Source organism: Astatotilapia calliptera, chromosome 2 (genome assembly GCF_964374335.1).
Source record: "Astatotilapia calliptera chromosome 2, fAstCal68.1, whole genome shotgun sequence".
Classification (NCBI taxonomy): Eukaryota; Metazoa; Chordata; class Actinopteri; order Cichliformes; family Cichlidae; genus Astatotilapia; species Astatotilapia calliptera.
In genome coordinates, this window is record NC_137423.1 from 30,795,733 (window position 1) to 30,819,552 (window position 23,820).

The 23,820-nt window shown below is 41.8% G+C and overlaps 2 protein-coding genes across 29 annotated transcripts in view; both read left to right on the top strand.

The window, feature by feature from the left end:
* LOC113036849 (protocadherin gamma-C5-like) overlaps positions 1-23,820 on the top strand; it is a 271,126-nt gene that overhangs the window by 151,657 nt on the left and 95,649 nt on the right. Inside the window, exon 1 of one of the 28 annotated variants that reach the window (XM_026193659.2) lies at positions 103-2,517. The exons of 23 other annotated variants lie outside the window; for them this stretch is intronic. In XM_026193659.2, the coding sequence (XP_026049444.2) occupies positions 118-2,517 (2,400 nt within the window). In that variant the 5' untranslated portion in view covers positions 103-117. Of the gene's footprint in view, positions 1-102; positions 2,518-17,681; positions 20,531-20,558; positions 23,818-23,820 lie in introns of those variants that run through there. 4 more of the 28 variants (XM_080288503.1, XM_080288551.1, XM_026193528.2 and 1 more) reach the window with 4 other exon arrangements.
* LOC145420111 (protocadherin gamma-A2-like) lies at positions 14,949-17,551 on the top strand. The gene has a single exon (XM_080288883.1). The coding sequence runs from the start codon at positions 14,980-14,982 to the stop codon at positions 16,915-16,917; it is 1,938 nt and encodes a 645-aa protein (XP_080145009.1). The 5' UTR covers positions 14,949-14,979; the 3' UTR covers positions 16,918-17,551.

Here is a 23,820-nt window from a genome sequence, read left to right on the forward strand (position 1 = left end):
AAAGTTGCAATTTTCGATTTGAAAAGTGGCTACATACAACATGATGATATAAACAGGATTACTTTTCAAGTGGAATCCATTTTTACGGCAATATTACACGGCTTATTTTACTGCAACATGGCGGTTAGAACAATGCAACGGCAAGTGCTGCTTTTCACCGTGTTTTTCTGTTTCTGCTCAGTGACTGGGCAGGTCAGTTACTCCATTCCAGAGGAAATGTCGAAAGGCTCTTTTGTGGGTGATATTGCACACGATTTTGGTTTGGATGTAAAAAGGCTGAAATCAGGGAAAGCTCGGATTTATACCGGAGACAGCGCAGAGTACATCGAGTTGAACAGAGAAAGAGGAGTCCTCCTCGTCAAAGACAGAATAGACAGAGAGCTAATCTGTGCGCAGACGGCGCCTTGTGCTTTACACTTCCAGGTTATTTTAGAGAATCCGATGGAATTTTATAGCATTACCGTGGAAGTGACAGATGTTAATGACAACGCCCCAATTTTCAAAAGAGGTGAGATGAAATTCAAAATAAGTGAATCAGTTAATACAGGAACTGTGTTTATGCTCGAACAAGCAATAGATCTCGATGTGGGTGTAAACGGCCTTCAAAGTTATCTGTTAAAGCCCACTGATAACTTCGTTTTGAAGGTGCAGAATCAAGCGGATGGAAGTAAGCTGGTAGAAATGGTTTTGCAGAAACCTTTAGATCGAGAAAAACAGGATCATTTGTCGCTTGTTTTGACTGCAGTAGACGGCGGTGAACCGCAGCTCTCCGGGGCAGTTCAGATCAACGTAAATGTGCTTGATAGTAATGATAATGCTCCAGTTTTTCCTCAAAAAATATACAAGTCAACCTTAAAAGAAAATTCGCCCGAAGGAACTGTTCTGATTACAGTTAGTGCTTCTGATTTAGACGACGGATCCAATGGAAAGATATCATATACAATATTAAACTCCGTGGACGATGCTTCGGAAAAATTTGACGTGAACCGAGAAACTGGTGAAATTACACTGGTTGGAAACACCGACTTTGAAAAGAAGCGACAATATCAAATACATGTTCAAGCCAGTGATGAAGGAGGATTGGCCGATACCAGTAAACTTGTTGTAGAAATACTTGATACAAATGATAATGTACCTGCTATAAATGTCATGTCAAAGTCTAACATAATAGCAGAAGACATTACACTTGGCACTGTTGTGACAATCATAAATATCCAAGATCCAGACTCAGGCGAAAATGGAAACGTTCAATGTAATATTAACAAGAATATTCCATTTTTAGTTTCTTCCACATCAAATAACTTTTTCAGTATAGTAACAGACAGTGATTTAGACAGAGAGAGAGCCTCTGAGTACAACATCACTGTAACCTGCTCTGATGAGGGAGTGCCCTCCCTCTCCAGCAGCGTCACTCTCACCTTACAGATCTCAGACGTTAATGATAACGCACCTGTCTTTGAGAGGAGCTCATATGAGGCCTACATTATAGAAAACAACACACCAGGTCTCTCTATATTTACAGTCAAAGCCTCAGACGCTGACTGGAACCAGAATGCCCGTGTTTCTTACATACTGGAGGACTCCTCCGTTAACGGAGTGCCAGTCTCCTCGTATGTGTCCGTTAGTGCTGATAGTGGAGTCATCCATGCAGTGCGCTCTTTTGATTACGAGCAGATCAAAGATTTCCACTTCCGCGTAAAAGCGCAGGATGGAGGCTCTCCTCCACTCAGCAGCAACGTGACCGTGAAAATAATGATCCAGGACCAGAACGACAACCCCCCTCAGGTTCTGTACCCAGTCCAGACTGGTGGCTCTCTGGTGGCTGAAATGGTGCCTCGTTCAGCAGATTTGGGCTATCTGGTGACTAAAGTGGTGGCTGTTGATGTGGACTCTGGACAGAATGCCTGGCTCTCCTATAAACTGCAGAAAGCCACAGACAGGGCGCTGTTTGAAGTGGGCTTACAGAATGGAGAAATCAGAACTATCCGCCAAGTCACTGATAAAGATGCTGTCAAACAAAGACTGACTGTTATAGTGGAGGACAACGGACAGCCCTCTCGTTCAGCTACAGTAATTGTCAACGTGGCGGTGGCGGACAGCTTCCCTGAGGTTCTGTCGGAGTTCACTGAGTTGACGCACGACAAGGAGTACAATGACAACCTGACTTTTTACTTAGTCTTGGCTCTGGCTATAGTTTCCTTCCTCTTCATCACGTGTTTAGTGGTTATTATATCAGTCAAAATCTACAGGTGGAGACAGTCTCGCATCCTGTATCACTCCAACCTGCCTGTCATTCCATATTATCCACCACGTTACTCAGACACTTTGGGCACAGGGACTCTTCCACATGTGTACAATTACGAGGTGTGCAGGACGACTGACTCCAGAAAGAGTGACTGTAAGTTCGGCAGAGCTGGTAGTCAGAATGTGCTGATAATGGACCCCAGTTCTACAGGAACAATGCAGCGGATACAGAGTGAAAAGAGCATCCTGGATGAACCAGACTCTCCGATAGAGGTTAGACCACTTTAATATGGTGTCAGTGTATTTATTACATTTTAAATAATGCTGAAATCTGTTTGTTTTGAGAGAAGTTTTCCATTGTGGGACTAGAGTCTTATATTGAATTTGTTGGTAAATATCTTATGTTTTACTTAATCTTTACTTAACATAAAATAAAAATAAATAAATACAATTTTATTTTTATAGCACCTTTCAAAACAGAATCACAAATTGCTGCACATAAGATAGCAAATCATAAAAAGGTAAAACAGACAATATAAAACAGGGAGAAATTAACCAAAAGCAGTTTTAAAAAGGTGATCTTTGAGTTGTTTTTTAAAAGCAGCTACTGAGTCCAGAGTTCTTAAGGTTTGGGGGAGAGAGTTTCAAAGTCTAGGGGCCACAATGGCAAAAGCTCTATCACCCTTAGTTCTCATTTTAGTATGTTTTATATCAAGTAAGCCCTGATCAGATGACCTCAGGGACCTGCTAGGGCCATAGGGCTGTAGCAGATCAGAGATGTAGGCTGGTGCCAATCCGTACAAAGCTCTAAAAGTCAAGACCAGGATCTTAAATCGGACTCTAAATTCAACAGGAAGCCAGTGTAGCTGAGATAGCAACAGTGTCATGTGTGAATGCTTAGAGGATTTTGTCCAAAGCCTAGCTGCACCGTTTTGCACAACCTGCAGACGGTCCAGAGAACCTTTGCTTAGACACATAAACAGTGAGCTACAATAGTCCAAGCATGAGGAAATAAATGCATGTATAGCAATCTCCAGTTCAGAGTGAGATAAAATAGGGCATAACTTAGCCAAATTTCTTAAATGATAAAAACAAGACTGAACCAGAAATTTAACATGACCATCCAATGTGAGAGTCGAGTCAAAGGTGACACCTAAATTCCTGACAGAGTATTTAACATAAACTGAGAGAGGACCAGGGGTTTCACTATCTGGGATAAAAATCTGTCAGGAGCACATACAAGGACTTGAGTTTTCCCCTCGTTGAGTTGGAGGAAATTTGCAGCCACCCAACGTTTCATCAAATCTAAGCAGTCATTCAGAAGCTGAAGCATAGATAAATCACGGGGCTTAAAAGAAATGTACAACTGAATATCTTCAGCATAACAGTGATAAGAAATGTCCTCAAAAGAGCCGATAGCCGAGAGAAGATGTATTAAAAACAATAAAGGCCCCAAAACCAAACCTTGAGGGACACCATAAGTAAGGGATGTAGAGGATGACCTAAACTCGGAGACCACCACAGAAAAGGATCGGTGATGTAGATATGAGCAGAACCACTCTAAGGCAGTTCCAGATAGACCAACCCAATGTTTTAACCGTTCAAGGAGAATGTGGTGGTCAATTGTGTCAAACGCCAACGTGAGGTCCAGCATGAGTAGAACACAGCATTTTCCTGCATCATTACTCATCAAAATGTCACTAGAGACCCTAAGAAGGGCTGTTTCCATGGAGTGACCTCTACGAAAGCCGGACTGAAACTTATCGCAAATGCTATGTTTGTCCAGACCCGCTATAAGTTACTTAGCCACAACCTTTTCTAGAAACTTAGCGATTAACGGTAATTTAGAAATTGGTCTGTAACTGTTCCAAAGAGAGAGGTCTAGCTGAGGTTTTTTTTAAAAGTAGGAGAATAGCAGCATTTTTAAAATAAACCGGAACTATGCCAGTGAAGAGTTGATTAAAGTGAGCACACATAGACCAATAGACTGAAAGACATTTTTGAATAATAATGCAGGTACAACGTCAAGTGAACAGGAGGATGCTTTCACTGAATTCACTAGTTTTACCAGCTCAGGTAGTGAAACAGAAGAGAAAGTATCCAAGATGACGGCCAAGATGGGGTGGAGATAGACATAACAGGTGCTGAATGTGAAAAAATTATTCTCACGTTATTAATTTTTGCAAGCAGAAAAGAAAGAAAAATTTCACAGTCCTTATTAGATGAAATAGGAGCCGCAGGTAGAGCAGGAGTAACAATGTCACTAATGGTGTTGAATAGCAGTGTAGGATTACCTCTGCTCCGTGTAACTAAGTGTGAGAAATAGGCAGCCCTCGCATCTCTGATCGCATTATTAAAAGAAATTAAAAGGTCCTTTAGGTAGAGGAGATGAACATTTAGATGAGTTTTCCTCCACCTGCGCTCCGCTTTTCGACAATCACGTTTTAGACAAGGAATACTGCCATTTAGCCAAGGAGGAGATTTGGAGGCAGAAACTCTCCTCATTTTAACTAGGCAAATTTCATCTAAAATAGAAAGGCAATAATTATTTAAAAAAAGACTGGTTGAGAATCGACACCATTATGAGGGGATAACTGTAAGTTAAGCGCATGCGCAAATTTCTCCGCTGTGGAGGAGTTTAAGATGCGAGAGCTAACCATCCCTTGAACAGGGATTAAAAGACATGTTAAAAACAATAACATGGTGATCAGAAATAGAAATGTCCTCAGAGCAAACCCAAAGTAAGAACAAGGTCCAGTGTGTGACCTTTGCTATGTGTAGGACCGGACACATGCTGAGCAAAATGAAAAGAATCCTTAATGTTGATAAAGTCTCTGGCAAAGGGGTCGGAGTCATCATCAACGTGTATATTAAAGTCCCCAACTATAAGCAACCTAGACAGCTTTATAGTAGAGGATAAGAAGTCACTGTGCCCTGATAAAAAAGCCCATTAGAGCCAGGTGGACGATATACCACAGCAAGGTAAAAGGGATCCTTGTTTCCAATTTTAAGCAGCTGCATCTCAAACGAAAGAAAATGTCCAATTTTCACGGAGCGGCAGGAGAAACGGTCCTGGAAAGCCGCCGCAAGCCCACCACCCCGGCCAGATACCCGAGGCTGGGTTATAAAAGTATAGCCATCCGGGCAGAGTTCAACAAATGACGCGTATTCTACGTCCCGCTGCCAGGTCTCAGTCAGGGGGGAAAAAGTCGAGTTTTTTTGATAATATAAAATCATTCAACAATAATGATTTATTAGACAGAGATCGCACGTTAAAAGTGCCATATTCATCGAGGTAGATGCCTCATTATTTGCAAAGGCTCAAGTTAAAGGACGTAGGTACACAGGGTTTGAGCCATCACGCTCGTAGAATCCACTCACTGAGCGAATAAAGAGCCAGCCGGCAGGAGAGTCTGGATAAACCCTCCTAAGGCAGCACGGTCTCAAAGAGCCGGGCCCAGCATATCCAAACAGGGACGTGGAAAACAAGTCCCCCTCCATGGAGCTTTTCTGAGCACAGGAGACAAGGCACGCTCCACGTCGCTTACCAGCCAAACCCCGCCGCCAGGTAAGCCTGAGCTTTACCTGAATACCCCCTCTTCTCCCTCTCCTTTTCCGTGGTCTAGAGGGACCGCCGAAATGGTCTGACGAAGATCCAGCTAATAGTGGAGGGTGGAAAATGCAGAAGGAGGACGAAGAGAGATCGTGAGGATCGGATGGATAGCAAAGCCAGGCTAGCATACACCAAGGCAGCCAATACATCGTTAAAACTAAGTGAGAACAGTAGAGTAGAAGAAAACAACACAAAAGTAGTAAAGCGCAACAAACTGCACCCGGCAGCGGCAGAGCCAAACACAGGCGCTATCATAACATAGCTCAACAATGAATAACTAGTACATCAATTTTACACACGCGCAAAACAAAAACAATGTTAATATGCTTGAGGAATAATTTTTTTCTAAACAGAATCTTAATGGCATCTAATCAATATTAATATACCTCAAATGTTAACCGCATTCACTTCAGAACCACGGACAGCAGCATTAGCAATATTAATTCATGTTACCTCGTGTCCATTTTGTGCTGTTTCCACAATTCAAGCGCCAAGGTTTACCAGTTATCCATCTTTAAGTAAACTTGTGTTTTCCCGATGCATTTTCCCTTTCGGTCGGTCAGCTGACTTGTTTTATCCGGGCTAACTCTCTTACGCCATTGATATCTTCACATCACAGTCACTGCCTGTTTTTCTTAATATACTGTTATTGTGATCCTAGAAATTAAACACAATAGATTCCCGATTGTTCTTTTTTCAAGTCCAAATGACAGTGTTAAAGATTCTGTAGGCTGATATTACCGAATTTGCACATATTTGACAGTAAGTTGTCCTGCGGATGAATTTTAGATGATATTCTGCAGTTTTATAGTGCGGACTCTTAGGGCCGCTGTTGACCAGAGTGTTGAGGACTGAGACCATGTTTGTAGCAGCACCGCCCATGTAACATCGACATTATAAAGAGGGAACACGACGCACAAAGATCGAGCGATTCTGATCAAGGAGGATAAATACTGAAGAAAGATTTTTATTTTGGAGCGATTTGCTTTCGCTGACCGGAATATACACTTAGGTTTTGACTTTGGAATACGTATCTTCTGTTGTGTGGAATATAGATTGTGAATCCACGTTGAGTGAGAAATCTGAAAGAACAATGAAACGGCAAGTACTGCTGTTTGTCTCTCTCCTTTCCCTCGGCCCAGTCTTCGGGCAGGTCAGTTACTCGATTCCGGAGGAAATGACTAGAGGCTCTTTAGTTGGAAATATAGCACAGGATTTAGGTTTAGAAATTAAACGTTTAATATCAGGAAAAGCCAAGATCTATAGCAGAAATAGCGACCAATTCATCGAGCTGAACAGAGAAAGAGGAGTCCTCCTCATCAAGGAGAGAATAGACAGAGAGGCGCTGTGCACAGAGACAGTGCTTTGTGCTTTACATTTTCAGATCCTTTTGGAGAATCCGATGGAATTTTATACGGTTACAGTCCAGATCACAGACATCAATGATAATGCACCAACCTTTGAAAAAAGCGAAATGAATTTCAAAATTAGCGAGTCTGCAACTGCCGGCTCAAAATTTGTTTTGGAACGGGCTGTGGATCTTGATGTTGGTATTAATGCGGTTCAAAACTATGATTTAAAGTCGACCAACAATTTTGCTCTGAGACTGCACAGTAACCCCGATGGACACAAAAACGTTGAGATGGTACTGCAGAAACCTTTAGACAGAGAGAAGCAAGAGCAGATATCCCTCGTGTTAACAGCTGTAGATGGAGGAGAGCCACAGATGTCAGGGACAATGCAGATTCTCATTACAGTTTTAGACGCTAATGATAATGCGCCGGTTTTTACACAGCAAACCTACAAAGCTACAGTCACTGAGAATTCACCTAAAGGAACAGTTGTTGCTACTGTTACAGCGTCAGACGCAGATCAAGGTTCGAACAGTAAAATAACATATTCAATCACAAATACGTTAGGTAACGTAAAGAAAATGTTTGAAGTAAACACAGAAAACGGGCAAGTTTCATTGGTTGGAACCATTGATTTTGAAAAAACAAAACGCTTCCAAATAAATATAGGAGCAAGTGATGAGGGGGGACTCACGGATTCTTGTAAACTGATTGTTGATGTTCTGGATGTAAACGACAATAAACCTGAAATCAACATAATGTCCAAATCGACTGTGATATCAGAGGATGCTAATCTCAACACAGTAGTAACAATGATAAATGTTGAGGACTTAGATTCCGGAGACAGTGGGATCGTGAAATGCTTTATCAACGAAAATGCACCATTTATTATAAAATCATCAACAAATAATTTCTATACCTTAGTAACAGATAGTGATTTAGACAGAGAGAGATCCTCTGAGTATAACATCACTGTGACCTGCTCTGATGAGGGAGTGCCCTCCCTCTCCAGCAGCGTCACTCTCACCTTACAGATCTCAGACGTTAATGACAACGTACCTGTCTTTGAGAGGAACTCATATGAGGCCTACATTGTAGAAAACAACACGCCGGGTCTTTCTGTATTCACAATCAAAGCCACAGACGCTGACTGGAACCAGAATGCCCGTGTTTCTTACATACTGGAGGACTCCTCCGTCAACGGAGTACCAGTCTCTTCATATGTGTCCGTTAGTGCTGATAGTGGAGTCATCCATGCAGTGCGCTCTTTTGACTACGAGCAGATCAAAGATTTCCACTTCCGCGTAAAAGCGCAGGATGGAGGCTCTCCTCCACTCAGCAGCAACGTGACTGTGAAAATAATGATCCAAGACCAGAACGACAACCCCCCTCAGGTTCTGTACCCAGTCCAGACTGGTGGCTCTCTGGTGGCTGAAATGGTGCCTCGTTCAGCAGATGTGGGCTATCTGGTGACTAAAGTGGTGGCTGTTGATGTGGACTCTGGACAGAATGCCTGGCTCTCCTATAAGCTGCAGAAAGCCACAGACAGGGCGCTGTTTGAAGTGGGCTTACAGAATGGAGAAATCAGAACTATCCGCCAAGTCACTGATAAAGATGCTGTCAAACAAAGACTGACTGTTATAGTGGAGGACAACGGACAGCCCTCTCGTTCTGCTACAGTCGTTGTTAACGTGGCGGTGGCGGACAGCTTCCCTGAAGTGCTGTCGGAGTTCACTGAGTTGACACACGACAAGGAGTACAATGACAACCTGACTTTTTACTTAGTCTTGGCTCTGGCTGTAGTTTCCTTCCTCTTCATCACGTGTTTAGTGGTTATTATATCAGTCAAAATCTACAGGTGGAGACAGTCTCGCATCCTGTATCACTCCAACCTGCCTGTCATTCCATATTATCCACCTCGATACTCAGACACTTTGGGGACAGGGACTCTGCCACATGTGTACAATTACGAGGTGTGCAGGACGACTGACTCCAGAAAGAGTGACTGTAAGTTCGGCAGAGCTGGTAGTCAGAACGTGCTGATAATGGACCCCAGTTCTACAGGAACGATGCAGCGGATACAGAGTGAAAAGAGCATCCTGGATGAACCAGACTCTCCTCTCGAGGTCAGTTATAAATGTGGCTTCAACTTTATGTCATAATGTATTTTTAAATGATTCAGTATCCGGCTATACTGTTGAAATTATCCTGCTATTTTACCAAACCATCGATCTTATATATAATTTACATTTTTATTCACTGATGACCTATTAGAACTATAAAGGGGAATTGTTTTACCGTTGTGAAATTGTCCGCTAGGTCTTCTCTAAGTTTTCGTGCAAAAGGTTTTAATGCTAATTATTTTAAATTGTTTCTATATTACATATTGTTATATGAAACGGTGAATCAATTTCTACTTAGTCGTTAAATTTTCCTCTAAAAATATGATGTAATTAAACTTTAGTTAAAATTATTTAGTGACCTCTTTTCTTATCGGTACCAGAATTTTCAGTCATTTATTTCACTCTTTCATAAGATTTTGCTAAAGACATTTGACTAAATACTCAGCACTGACAATGTTATAATTTAGTTATCATGTCCAGAAAGGGCATAGCGTTTTATTTATTCTTTTTTTTTTCATTCATTTATTTTTTGTTTTGTTTTCCTTAATGTAAAACAGTGGTGCCCCCACTCATCCTGGTCGTCTAGGATAGTGATTTCAGGACCGCAGACAGCGACACTATTGAACTTATCTGTACTCTTCTTGTATTTTACATATCTTTTTATTATTCCTGTGGGATTTTGTCTTCACAAAATTTGCTTATTTAATACTTTGAGTATGCTTTCACGGAATCATTTTCATGACTGATAATTTTAAGAAAGAAAACACTGTTAGTTGGTTTGGCTTTAGCTCACGAGGTAGGGGAACTCATGTATCAGTGGGACGTGTGGTGTTGGATCAATAGCATCTCCGGTCTGAGTGAAAATTACCTTTGGACAAGATATTGAACCCTGAGCTTCTCCCGATGCGTTCATTGGAGTGTGACTGTTAGAAATGTCTTAGCGCAAGAAAAAATGAATAAATGTGTGAATGAAACATGCTGGACAAGGCGTTTGAGTCTTAAAGCAGGTGTTTTTTAAGCGTTTTGTAGAAACCAGTATATTTACCATTCACACTACATTTGATCTAATTTATATTGAAGTGAGGAATCAACACCGTTGAAGAAAACTTTTGTTTTTTGTTTGTGGGTTGTTGTTTTTTTTTTTAATTTAATTTACGTTTCCCGTGATAAACATCTGTGATTGCAAGTCTTCTATTACGGATTGCCTGACGGTAGTGTTCTGCAGTTTTGTTTTTTGAACTCTTAGGGCCGCTGTTGACCAGAGTGTTGATGGCTGACAGTAGGGTTGCAACAGCAGCGTATCTCACATAAACGACGACATAACGAGCACGGGGTACGACGAGAAAGAGCGGATATTCTAGATGCGCAGAATATCTGATGACAAAGACGACATTTATTTTTTTTAATTTTCCGTTGTTCTGGGAGGAATATAACGCTAAAAGATTGTTGTGTCTACCAGGAATTGATTTCACTTAATGGAATATATTTTCGCGTTGTGGAGCCTCGTTGATAGAATACTAGGATAGAACAATGAAAGGGCCTGCGCTGTTGTTTTTTGCTCTCCTTTCCTTTGGCTCGGTAACTGGACAAGTCAGCTATACAATACCGGAGGAAATGACTAAAGGATCGTTAGTCGGTAATATAGCACAGGATTTGGGTTTACAAATCAAACGTTTAATATCAGGTAAAGCTCGAATTTATACCCGAGACAGCGACCAGTACGTCGAGCTGAACAGAGAAAGAGGTGTCCTCCTCGTTAAAGAAAGGATCGACAGAGAGGCGCTGTGCAGACGGACGACACCGTGTGCTCTACATTTTCAGATCATTTTGGAGAATCCGATGGAATTTTATACAGTTACAGTGCAGATCACCGATATCAATGACAATGCACCAACCTTTGAGAAAACAGAGATGGAGTTTAAAATTAGTGAGTCTGCGGTAACTGGGGCAAAATTTGTTCTGGAAAGGGCTGTGGATGTTGATGTTGGCACCAATGATCTTCAAAGGTACGAAATAAAACCAACTGACAATTTTGTTCTGAAAATGCATAATAATGCTGATGGAAATAAAAACGTTGAGATGGTACTGCAGAAACCTTTGGACAGAGAGAAGCAAGAGCAGATATCCCTCGTGTTAACTGCTGTAGATGGAGGAGAGCCACAGATGTCAGGAACAATGCAGATTCTCATTACAGTTTTAGACGCTAATGATAATGCGCCGGTTTTTACACAGCAAACATACAAAGCTACAGTCACTGAGAATTCACCTAAAGGAACAGTTGTTGCTACTGTTACAGCGTCAGACGCAGATCAAGGTTCGAATAGTAAAGTAACGTATTCAATCACAAATACTTTAGATAATATCAGGGATGTCTTTAAGATAAACCAAGAGAATGGCGAAGTGACTTTAATTGGGAATATTGACTTTGAGGAGTCACGAAATTTTCAAATAAATTTACTTGCTAGTGATGATGGAGGACTAACAGACTCCTCTAGGGTTATTGTTGATGTGTTCGATGTCAATGACAACAAACCTGAAATTAGCATAATGACGAAGGCGACCGTGATTTCAGAGGATGCTAAACTCAATACAGTCGTTATGATGATAAATATCGAAGATAAGGACTCGGGAAAAAACGGAAAAGTTTATTGTTCAGTAAGCGAAAACATACCATTCATGCTAAAAAAATCTACAAATAATTTCTATAATTTAATAACAGACAGTGATTTAGACAGAGAGATATCCTCTAATTTTAACATCACTGTGACCTGCTCTGATGAGGGAGTGCCCTCCCTCTCCACCAGTGTCACTCTAACCTTACAAATCTCAGACGTTAATGATAACGCACCTGTCTTTGAGAGGAGCTCATATGAGGCCTATATTGTAGAAAACAATACACCGGGTCTCTCTATATTCACAGTCAAAGCCACAGACGCTGACTGGAACCAGAATGCCCGTGTTTCTTACATACTGGAGGACTCCTCCGTTAACGGAGTGCCAGTCTCTTCATATGTGTCTGTTAGTACTGATAGTGGAGTCATCCATGCAGTGCGCTCTTTTGACTACGAGCAGATCAAAGACTTCCACTTCCGCGTAAAAGCGCAGGATGGAGGATCTCCTCCACTCAGCAGCAACGTGACTGTGAAAATGATGATCCAAGACCAGAACGACAACCCCCCTCAGGTTCTGTACCCAGTCCAGACTGGTGGCTCTCTGGTGGCTGAAATGGTGCCTCGTTCAGCAGATGTGGGCTATCTGGTGACTAAAGTGGTGGCTGTTGATGTGGACTCTGGACAGAATGCCTGGCTCTCCTATAAACTGCAGAAAGCCACAGACAGGGCGCTGTTTGAAGTGGGCTTACAGAATGGAGAAATCAGAACTATCCGCCAAGTCACTGATAAAGATGCTGTCAAACAAAGACTGACTGTTATAGTGGAGGACAACGGGCAGCCCTCTCGTTCTGCTACAGTCGTTGTTAACGTGGCGGTGGCGGACAGCTTCCCTGAAGTGCTGTCGGAGTTCACTGAGTTGACCCACGACAAGGAGTACAATGACAACCTGACTTTTTACTTAGTCTTGGCTCTGGCTGTAGTTTCCTTCCTCTTCATCACGTGTTTAGTGGTTATTATATCAGTCAAAATCTACAGGTGGAGACAGTCTCGCATCCTGTATCACTCCAACCTGCCTGTCATTCCATATTATCCACCACGTTACTCAGACACTTTGGGGACAGGGACTCTGCCACATGTGTACAATTACGAGGTGTGCAGGACGACTGACTCCAGAAAGAGTGACTGTAAGTTCGGCAGAGCTGGTAGTCAGAACGTGCTGATAATGGACCCCAGTTCTACAGGAACGATGCAGCGGATACAGAGTGAAAAGAGCATCCTGGATGAACCAGACTCTCCTCTAGAGGTCAGTTATAAATCTGGTTTCACGGCATGTTAAGGTATTTTAAAAGATCATAGATTATATATAATATACATTTTCAATCATTGATGGTTTAAGATAACTGCAAAGGTACATTGCCTATTTATTTATTAATTCAGTGCATTAAACATTGAGCACATTTTCAGTGGGCAATCTGGTTTTCCCTGAAAGAGTTTTTCTAATGCAGCTGTTACAATTTCCATATAAAATATTGTTAGATTATCTCTTTAAAAATTTCTGACTGAGAAATTTCATTAGTCCCTTCATCGGCAACAATGTTTCATGCACCGATTTCTTGCTCTTCCGTGACAACAGGCTGAATCATCACCTCACTTTTTTTAAGTAATCACTTCAATATCTTAATAGATAGTACGGTTTCCCCAAAGAACAGAATTAGTTTTGCCTGGTTTTGCACATTCATTATCTCCTCACGAATGCACGGTAAATCATTTTATAAATCATTCCCATCGATTGGCACGTCATCATTTCAGCACCACGAACAGCGATATTAATAAAACTTTCTTTTGTCCTTCCCATGCCCAATTATATTTTTAGTGAGGTACTTATACATTTTAACGTACGTTTATTCTTGTTGTAGTTTTTTGTGAAAATGTACTTCTTGCAGTAATTGACAGGGTGCTTTGACTGATTTTTTGATTATAAAGGAGAAAAAAAAACAAAATAGAAATACATTTGAACCGTAAACTGTGTTGTAGTGTGCAATCGGCGATTACAACGTGGATTGTGTTGTTTCTCTCCAGCTCTCTCTGTCTCTGTCTCTCTCTCTCTCCCTCACTCTCTCGCTCTCTCGCTTCAATTTCTTGTATTATTTACTTAAAGTCTTACTTGTTACACTTCGCTAACAGCAAGTCTTTTGAACAGTGTAATTTAGGGAGCTGTTGTGCAGTTTTCTGTTATGAACTCTTAGGGCCGCTGTTGACCAGAGTTTTGACGGATGGGAGCAGGGTTATAGCAGCTGAGTACCTCCCATATACGCCCGCATAACGAGGACGGGGTATTACGAGAACGACCAGGCATTCTCCATCCGCAGAATTTCAGATTAAAAATACGACGATTTAAGACTATTCGATGTACAGAGGACTGTAAAGCTACAAGACTGACGTCTGACTTTGGAACTCCTTTCACTCAGCTGGATGCATGTTCGCGTTGTGGAGCATCGTTGATAAAATCCTAGGGTAGGACAATGAAAGGGCCTGCGCTGTTGTGTTTTGCTCTCCTTTCCTTTGGCTCGGTAACTGGACAAGTCAGCTATACAATACCGGAGGAAATGACTAAAGGATCGTTAGTCGGTAATATAGCACAGGATTTGGGTTTACAAATCAAACGTTTAATATCAGGTAAAGCTCGAATTTATACCCGAGACAGCGACCAGTACGTCGAGCTGAACAGAGAAAGAGGAGTCCTCCTCGTTAAAGAAAGGATCGACAGAGAGGCGCTGTGCAGACGGACTACACCGTGTGCTCTACATTTTCAGATCATTTTGGAGAATCCGATGGAATTTTATACGGTTACAGTGCAGATCACAGATATCAATGATAATGCACCAACCTTTGAAGAAGCTGATATTGAATTTAAAATTAGTGAGTCTGCGGTAATTGGTGCAAAATTTGTTCTGGAAAGGGCTGTGGATCTTGATGTTGGCACCAATGATCTTCAAAGGTACGAAATAAAACCAACTGACAATTTCGTTCTTAAAATGCATAATAATGCTGATGGAAATAAAAATGTTGAGATGGTACTGCAGAAACCTTTAGACAGAGAGAAACAAGAGCAGATATCCCTCGTGTTAACAGCTATAGATGGAGGAGAGCCACAGATGTCAGGAACAATGCAGATTGTCATTACAGTTTTAGACGCTAATGATAATGCGCCGGTTTTTACACAGCAAACTTACAAAGCTACAGTCACTGAGAATTCACCTAAAGGAACAGTTGTTGCTACTGTTACAGCGTCAGACGCAGACCAAGGTTCGAACAGTAAAATAACATATTCAATCACAAACAAAGTGGATGACGTCAGGAAAGTCTTTAACATAAACAAGGAGAACGGCGAAGTGACTTTAATTGGGAATACTGACTTCGAGGATTCACGAGGTTTTCAGTTAAGTTTACGTGCTAGTGATGTTGGAGGACTAACAGATTCCTGTAAACTGATTGTTGATGTTCTGGATTTAAATGACAACAAACCTGAAATCAACATAATGTCTAAGTCGACTGTGATTTCAGAGGATGCTAAACTCAATACAGTTGTTACAATGATAAACGTTGAAGACAGGGACACTGGAGAAAGAGGGAATGTTCAATGTTCAGTTAGTGATAGTGTACCTTTCATTTTGAAATCATCAACAAATCACTTCTATACCTTAGTAACAGACAGTGATTTAGACAGAGAGAGAGCCTCTGAGTATAACATCACTGTGACCTGCTCTGATGAGGGAGTGCCCTCCCTCTCCAGCAGCGTCACTCTCACCTTACAGATCTCAGACGTTAATGATAACGCACCTGTCTTTGAGAGGAGCTCATATGAGGCCTACATTGTAGAAAACAACACACCGGGCCTCTCTATATTTACAGTCAAAGCCACAGACGCTGACTGGAACCAGAATGCCCGTGTTTCTTACATACTGGAGGACTCCTCCGTCAACGGAGTGCCAGTCTCTTCATATGTGTCCGTTAGTGCTGATAGTGGAGTCATCCATGCAGTGCGCTCTTTTGACTACGAGCAGATCAAAGATTTCCACTTCCGCGTGAAAGCACAGGATGGAGGCTCTCCTCCACTCAGCAGCAACGTGACTGTGAAAATAATGATCCAAGACCAGAACGACAACCCCCCTCAGGTTCTGTACCCAGTCCAGACTGGTGGCTCTCTGGTGGCTGAAATGGTGCCTCGTTCAGCAGATGTGGGCTATCTGGTGACGAAAGTGGTGGCTGTTGATGTGGACTCTGGACAGAATGCCTGGCTCTCCTATAAACTGCAGAAAGCCACAGACAGGGCGCTGTTTGAAATGGGCTTACAGAATGGAGAAATCAGAACTATCCGCCAAGTCACTGATAAAGATGCTGTCAAGCAAAGACTGACTGTTATAGTGGAGGACAACGGACAGCCTTCCCGTTCAGCTACAGTGGTTGTTAACGTGGCGGTGGCGGACAGCTTCCCTGAAGTGCTGTCGGAGTTCACTGAGTTGACCCACGACAAGGAGTACAATGACAACCTGACTTTTTACTTAGTCTTGGCTCTGGCTGTAGTTTCCTTCCTCTTCATCATGTGTTTAGTGGTTATTATATCAGTCAAAATCTACAGGTGGAGACAGTCTCGCATCCTGTATCACTCCAACCTGCCTGTCATTCCATATTATCCACCACGTTACTCAGACACTTTGGGGACAGGAACTCTGCCACATGTGTACAATTACGAGGTGTGCAGGACGACTGACTCCAGAAAGAGTGACTGTAAGTTCGGCAGAGCTGGTAGTCAGAACGTGTTGATAATGGACCCCAGTTCTACAGGAACGATGCAGCGGATACAGAGTGAAAAGAGCATCCTGGATGAACCAGACTCTCCTCTTGAGGTTAGACTGCCCTTAAATGTTTTCTACATCATCATACAAATATCAGATTGCCTTCAAGCCTTATAGATCATATATAATACAATTAAAATAACGTTATCGTCCATATGATCTCAAATTTGTATTTCCAGTGGCTTATATTTCCACTTAAACAAACTGTTATTTATTAAGATTTGGAATTTTTTTCGTTTCATATTTTACATTTTAGGAATGACAAATACCGACCTCATGTTTATTACATGTTGACTTTGCATATTTCGTGTAAGTGTTTTCCAGTTCAGTACTCACTTCTCTGTACATGTATATGTTCCGTTACTTTGGGAATTGTCAGTAATCTCTTATTGTGATTCAATCTAGCTTTTTTGTTGAGGAGATCAATATTTCATGTCCACTCATTTTATAGATTTTGTTTTAATTGTTGCAAATAAATGCCCCTCATCTGACAGGATTTCTTTCGTGGTGCCTGCCTCACTGACGTAGAGGCAAGCGCCACAAATCTGGCGTTGTCCATTTCAGAACGCTGGACAGCAACTTAAGTCCATCGCCATCTATTTACCCCGTTAGTGTTTCCCCATTGTGTCCTGAGTTTTGTTTCAATGTGATTCAGGACTGAACAAATGTTTTCTGGACATTATAACCGCTTTAGCCTACCAGGTGTTTCATTCAATGCTCTCAAATCTTCATGGTTTTAATTTTTTACATATATATATATATATATATATATATATATATATATATATATATATATATATATATATATATATATATAATGTGTGTGTGTGTGTGTGTGTGTGTGAGAGAGAGAGAGAGAGAGAGAGAGAGAGAGAGACTGAGCAGCCCAAGGTTAAAGTTACTTTAAAAATGTCTCTAAACCAACCTTCCAGAGGCGTGAATATGATCCGTATTATTTGGTAATGGATTTCCGTGTGCGTTTTCAGTATAAATATTACCATTTGACTTGGTATTTTTGTGACTTATTTTAAAAAGAAAAAACCTTCATGTTGGCTGTCTGCAGTTTTCTAAGGTGAACTCTTAGGGCCGCTGTTGACTAAATTGTCAACAGCCGAGTAGGGTTATAACAGCAACTCCCTCGTAACGTCGGTATAGCGAAGAAAGAACAGAACGACAAAGGACGGCCTCGAGATATACACAGTATTTGGATGCAAAGGACATCGACCGTTTTAGTACATTTTCTCATGTGTGGATGATAAACGTGCGAAATTGAAGTTTGACGTTTAAAGCGTGATTTGTAGGATATTATCACAGTGAACATCCATTGGCAAAATCGCATAAAACAATGGCAAGGCAAGTACTCCTGTTTATCTCTCTTCTCGCCGTCGGCTCGGTGCTCGGACAAGTGAGCTATATAATACCAGAGGAAATGACTAAAGGATCGTTAGTTGGTAATATAGCACAAGACTTGGGTTTACAAATCAAACGGTTGACTTCAGGTAAGGCTCGGATTTATGCTCGAGACACCGATCAGTACGTCGAGCTGAACAGAGAAAGAGGAGTCCTCCTCGTTAAAGAAAGGATCGACAGAGAGGCGCTGTGCAAACAGACGACGCCGTGTGCTCTACATTTTCAGATCATTTTGGAGAATCCGATGGAATTTTATACGGTTACAGTGCAGATCACAGATATCAATGACAATGCACCTACTTTTAAAAAAACTAAAATCATTTTCAAAATTAGCGAAACGGCGCTCATCGGGGCAAAATTTGTTCTGGAAAGGGCTGTGGATCTGGATGTTGAAATGAATAGTGTTCAGTCATATGAGTTAAAACCAAGTGACAATTTTGCTCTCAAACTGCACAGCAACTCTGATGGAAATAAAGATGTTGAGATCGTACTACAGAAACCTTTGGACAGAGAGAAACAAGAGCAGATATCCCTCGTGTTAACAGCTGTAGATGGAGGGGAGCCACAGATGTCAGGAACAATGCAGATTCTCATTACAGTTTTAGACGCTAATGATAATGCGCCGGTTTTTACACAGCAAACTTACAAAGCTACAGTCACTGAGAATTCACCTAAAGGAACAGTTGTTGCTACTGTTACAGCGTCAGACGCAGACCAAGGTTCGAACAGTAAAATAACATATTCAATCACAAATGCAGCAGATGATGACACCAGAATATTTGAGATTAATGAGGAAAACGGGAATGTTGTATTAATTGGAATAATTGACTATGAAAAGTCAAGAAACTATCAAATAAATTTACTTGCTAGTGATGAGGGTGGACTCACGGATTCGTGCAAATTAATTGTCGATGTGCAAGATGTAAACGACAACAAACCTGAAATCAACATAATGTCGAAGTCAGCTGTGATATCAGAGGATGCTAATCCCAACACAGTAGTTACGATGATAAACATTGAAGACAAGGACTCGGGGGAAAACGGAAAAGTGCAGTGTTTTATGAGTGATAACGTACCTTTCGAATTAAGAGCATCTTCAAATAATTTCTATACCTTAGTAACAGACAGTGATTTAGACAGAGAGAAAGCCTCTGAGTATAACATAACTGTGACCTGCTCTGATGAGGGAGTGCCCTCCCTCTCCAGCAGCGTCACTCTCACCTTACAGGTCTCAGACGTTAATGACAACGCACCTGTCTTTGAGAGGAGCTCATATGAGGCCTACATTGTAGAAAACAATACGCCAGGTCTCTCTATATTCACAGTCAAAGCCACAGACGCTGACTGGAACCAGAACGCCCGTGTTTCTTACATACTGGAGGACTCCTCCGTTAACGGAGTGCCAGTCTCCTCATATGTGTCCGTTAGTGCAGATAGTGGAGTCATCCATGCAGTGCGCTCTTTTGACTACGAGCAGATCAAAGATTTCCACTTCCGCGTAAAAGCGCAGGATGGAGGATCTCCTCCACTCAGCAGCAATGTGACTGTGAAAATAATGATCCAGGACCAGAACGACAACCCCCCTCAGGTTCTGTACCCAGTCCAGACTGGTGGCTCTCTGGTGGCTGAAATGGTGCCTCGTTCAGCAGATGTGGGCTATCTGGTGACGAAAGTGGTGGCGGTTGATGTGGACTCTGGACAGAACGCCTGGCTCTCCTATAAACTGCAGAAAGCCACAGACAGGGCGCTGTTTGAAGTGGGCTTACAGAATGGAGAAATCAGAACTATCCGCCAAGTCACTGATAAAGATGCTGTCAAACAAAGACTGACTGTTATAGTGGAGGACAACGGACAGCCCTCTCGTTCAGCTACAGTCATTGTTAACGTGGCGGTGGCGGACAGCTTCCCTGAAGTGCTGTCGGAGTTCACTGAGTTGACCCACGACAAGGAGTACAATGACAACCTGACTTTTTACTTAGTCTTGGCTCTGGCTGTAGTTTCCTTCCTCTTCATCACGTGTTTAGTGGTTATTATATCAGTCAAAATCTACAGGTGGAGACAGTCTCGCATCCTGTATCACTCCAACCTGCCTGTCATTCCATATTATCCACCACGTTACTCAGACACTTTGGGGACAGGGACTCTGCCCCATGTGTACAATTACGAGGTGTGCAGGACGACTGACTCCAGAAAGAGTGACTGTAAGTTCGGCAGAGCTGGTAGTCAGAACGTGCTGATAATGGACCCCAGTTCTACAGGAACGATGCAGCGGATACAGAGTGAAAAGAGCATCCTGGATGAACCAGACTCTCCTCTTGAGGTTAGTCCTTCTGTTGTAAAAAAAAAAAAAAAAAAAAAACATAAAAATGTGTTTTTTAAGCTTTACAATTAAAATTAAAATAATATAAAATGTTAGTTAAAATTTGCGCATCAACGTTCAATACTGTCGTAGTGATCATTTTCAGCACCACAGACAGCGGAAATAAGAACCTTTCTGCCTGAACCCCAAACATGCAGAATTTATTTCATTTCTTTATGATTTCCTTCCCTAGGGAACAATGGCGCACTAGTATGTACTTATATATGTACTTATTTTAAGTGTTTATGTTTTTGATTTTTTTTTTCTCTCTTTCTTTTTTCTTTTATTTCTCTTTTTTGGTCGTGGTGGTGCCGTTCTGACTACTATCCGACATCTAAAAAAAACAAATAGCTTGAAGACCAGAGGGTTTTTTATTTGTTTTTAAATTTTAAACGTAGTCACTGCGTTTTCCCTTCTGTTTTTCTTTTTTAAACAATTTCAGTATTTTTTTTTAATTGTCTTCGACGAGTTGGGTTTAGCAGTACTATTTTTTGTCTGTTTGCTTGTTTTTCAAACCTCAAATATTTGTTTAACCTTGCACTGATTTTCTTGTCATAAATCAGTGTAGTGTAGTGTCATGTTTTGTACTCCTAGAGACGCTGTTGGCTAGTCTGTGGTAGTTTTGCTGCTGATTACAGCAGCACCTCCCAGATAATTTAGATCGGAGGAAGTATTGTCGACACAGTAGACATTTCAGGTTTCCGAGAATAATATAGCCTACACGGACATTTTAGCAGTCGGTTTTTTTGATCGACCTTTATTGTGTGGCTTTTTCATTTTTACTCCGGCTGTGTGTGGAATTTAGCTCTTTTTCTCGATTGCTTTGATTCGTCATGATATTACAAAGCCGTTGGACCGAAACAATGAAATGGCAAGTGATACTGTTTTTCTCAATGCTCTCTCTCTGTTATGTGTTCGGGCAGGTAAGCTATTCTGTTCCAGAAGAAATGTCAAAAGGCTCGTTAGTCGGTAAGATAGCACAAGATTTAGGTTTGGACCTAAAACGGTTGAAAACGGGAAAAGCTCGCTTGCATGTTGGAAACAGCGCTGAATACATTGAGCTGAATAAAGAAAGGGGGGTGCTTCTTATCAAGGAGAGAATCGACAGGGAGGCTTTATGCAAACAAACGACTCCCTGTGCTTTACACTTTCAAATGATTTTGGCAAATCCTATCGAGTTCTACCGTGTTACTGTAGAAATAACAGATATAAACGACAACGCCCCTATATTCAAAATGAAAGATATGGTATTTGAAATAAGCGAGTCGGCTGTAAAGGGGTCAAAATTTATATTAGAGAAAGCACTGGATTCTGACGTTGGAATAAATGGGCTTAAAAGCTACTCCCTTAACCCAACAGATAATTTTGCTTTGAAACTCAACGACAACACTGATGGGGGGAAAGAAGTAGAGATGGTTTTGGAAAAACCTCTTGATCGAGAGAAAGAGGAGCAACTGACTCTTACACTAACAGCCGTCGACGGAGGTGAACCTCAGCTCTCGGGGACAGTGCAAATTCATGTAACTATATTAGACGCCAATGACAACGCACCTGTTTTTACACAGTCAACGTACAAAAGTAGTTTAATGGAAAATTCTCCAAGAGGAACTCAACTGATTACTGTTACAGCCACCGATAAAGATGAAGGAACAAATGGTTTCGTAACATATTCGATATCAAATAACATTGATGGAATTTTTGATTTATTTGAAATACATGAGACAAGCGGGGAAGTGCGGTTGATCGGAAATGTAGATTATGAAACATCGAAACATTATCAGCTCAATATTAAAGCCAAAGATCAGGGTGGACTCAGTGACTCGTGTAAAATTATTTTTGATATTACTGATGTAAATGATAATAGCCCAATAATAGATTTAATGTCGACTACTCAATCGGTTCCAGAAGATTCCACCTTAAAAACCGTTGTTGCAGTTATGAACGTGCATGATGCTGATTCAGACGATAATGGAGTAGTTAAATGTTTCCTAAATGACAATGTACCTTTTAATATTGAGAGTACATCAAATAGCTTCTACAGCATTATAACAGACAGTGATTTAGACAGAGAGAGAGCATCCGAATATAACATCACTGTGACCTGCTCTGATGAGGGAGTGCCCTCCCTCTCCAGCAGTGTCACTCTCACCTTACAGATCTCAGACGTTAATGATAACGCACCTGTCTTTGAGAGGAGCTCATATGAGGCCTACATTGTAGAAAACAACACACCAGGTCTCTCTATATTCACAGTCAAAGCCACAGACGCTGACTGGAACCAGAACGCCCGTGTTTCTTACATACTTGAGGACTCCTCCGTTAACGGAGTGCCAGTCTCCTCGTATGTGTCCGTTAGTGCTGATAGTGGAGTCATCCATGCAGTGCGCTCTTTTGACTACGAGCAGATCAAAGATTTCCACTTCCGCGTAAAAGCGCAGGATGGAGGCTCTCCTCCACTCAGCAGCAACGTGACTGTGAAAATAATGATCCAGGACCAGAACGACAACCCTCCTCAGGTTCTGTACCCAGTCCAGACTGGTGGCTCTCTGGTGGCTGAAATGGTGCCTCGTTCAGCAGATGTGGGCTATCTGGTGACGAAAGTGGTGGCGGTTGATGTGGACTCTGGACAGAATGCCTGGCTCTCCTATAAACTGCAGAAAGCCACAGACAGGGCGCTGTTTGTAGTGGGCTTACAGAATGGAGAAATCAGAACTATCCGCCAAGTCACTGATAAAGATGCTGTCAAGCAAAGACTGACTGTTATAGTGGAGGACAACGGGCAGCCCTCTCGTTCAGCTACAGTCGTTGTTAATGTGGCGGTGGCGGACAGCTTCCCTGAAGTGCTGTCGGAGTTCACTGAGTTGACACACGACAAGGAGTACAATGACAACCTGACTTTTTACTTAGTCTTGGCTCTGGCTGTAGTTTCCTTCCTCTTCATCACGTGTTTAGTGGTTATTATATCAGTCAAAATCTACAGGTGGAGACAGTCTCGCATCCTGTATCACTCCAGCCTGCCTGTCATTCCATATTATCCACCACGTTACTCAGACACTTTGGGGACAGGGACTCTGCCACATGTGTACAATTACGAGGTGTGCAGGACGACTGACTCCAGAAAGAGAGACTGTAAGTTCGGCAGAGCTGGTAGTCAGAACGTGCTGATAATGGACCCCAGTTCTACAGGAACGATGCAGCGGATACAGAGTGAAAAGAGCATCTTGGATGAACCAGACTCTCCTCTTGAGGTT

Bases quoted from the DNA above. Each gene is read 5' to 3' on its own strand.
- LOC145420111 (XM_080288883.1), top strand. From the start codon at position 14,980: ATGCATAATAATGCTGATGGAAATAAAAATGTTGAGATGGTACTGCAG.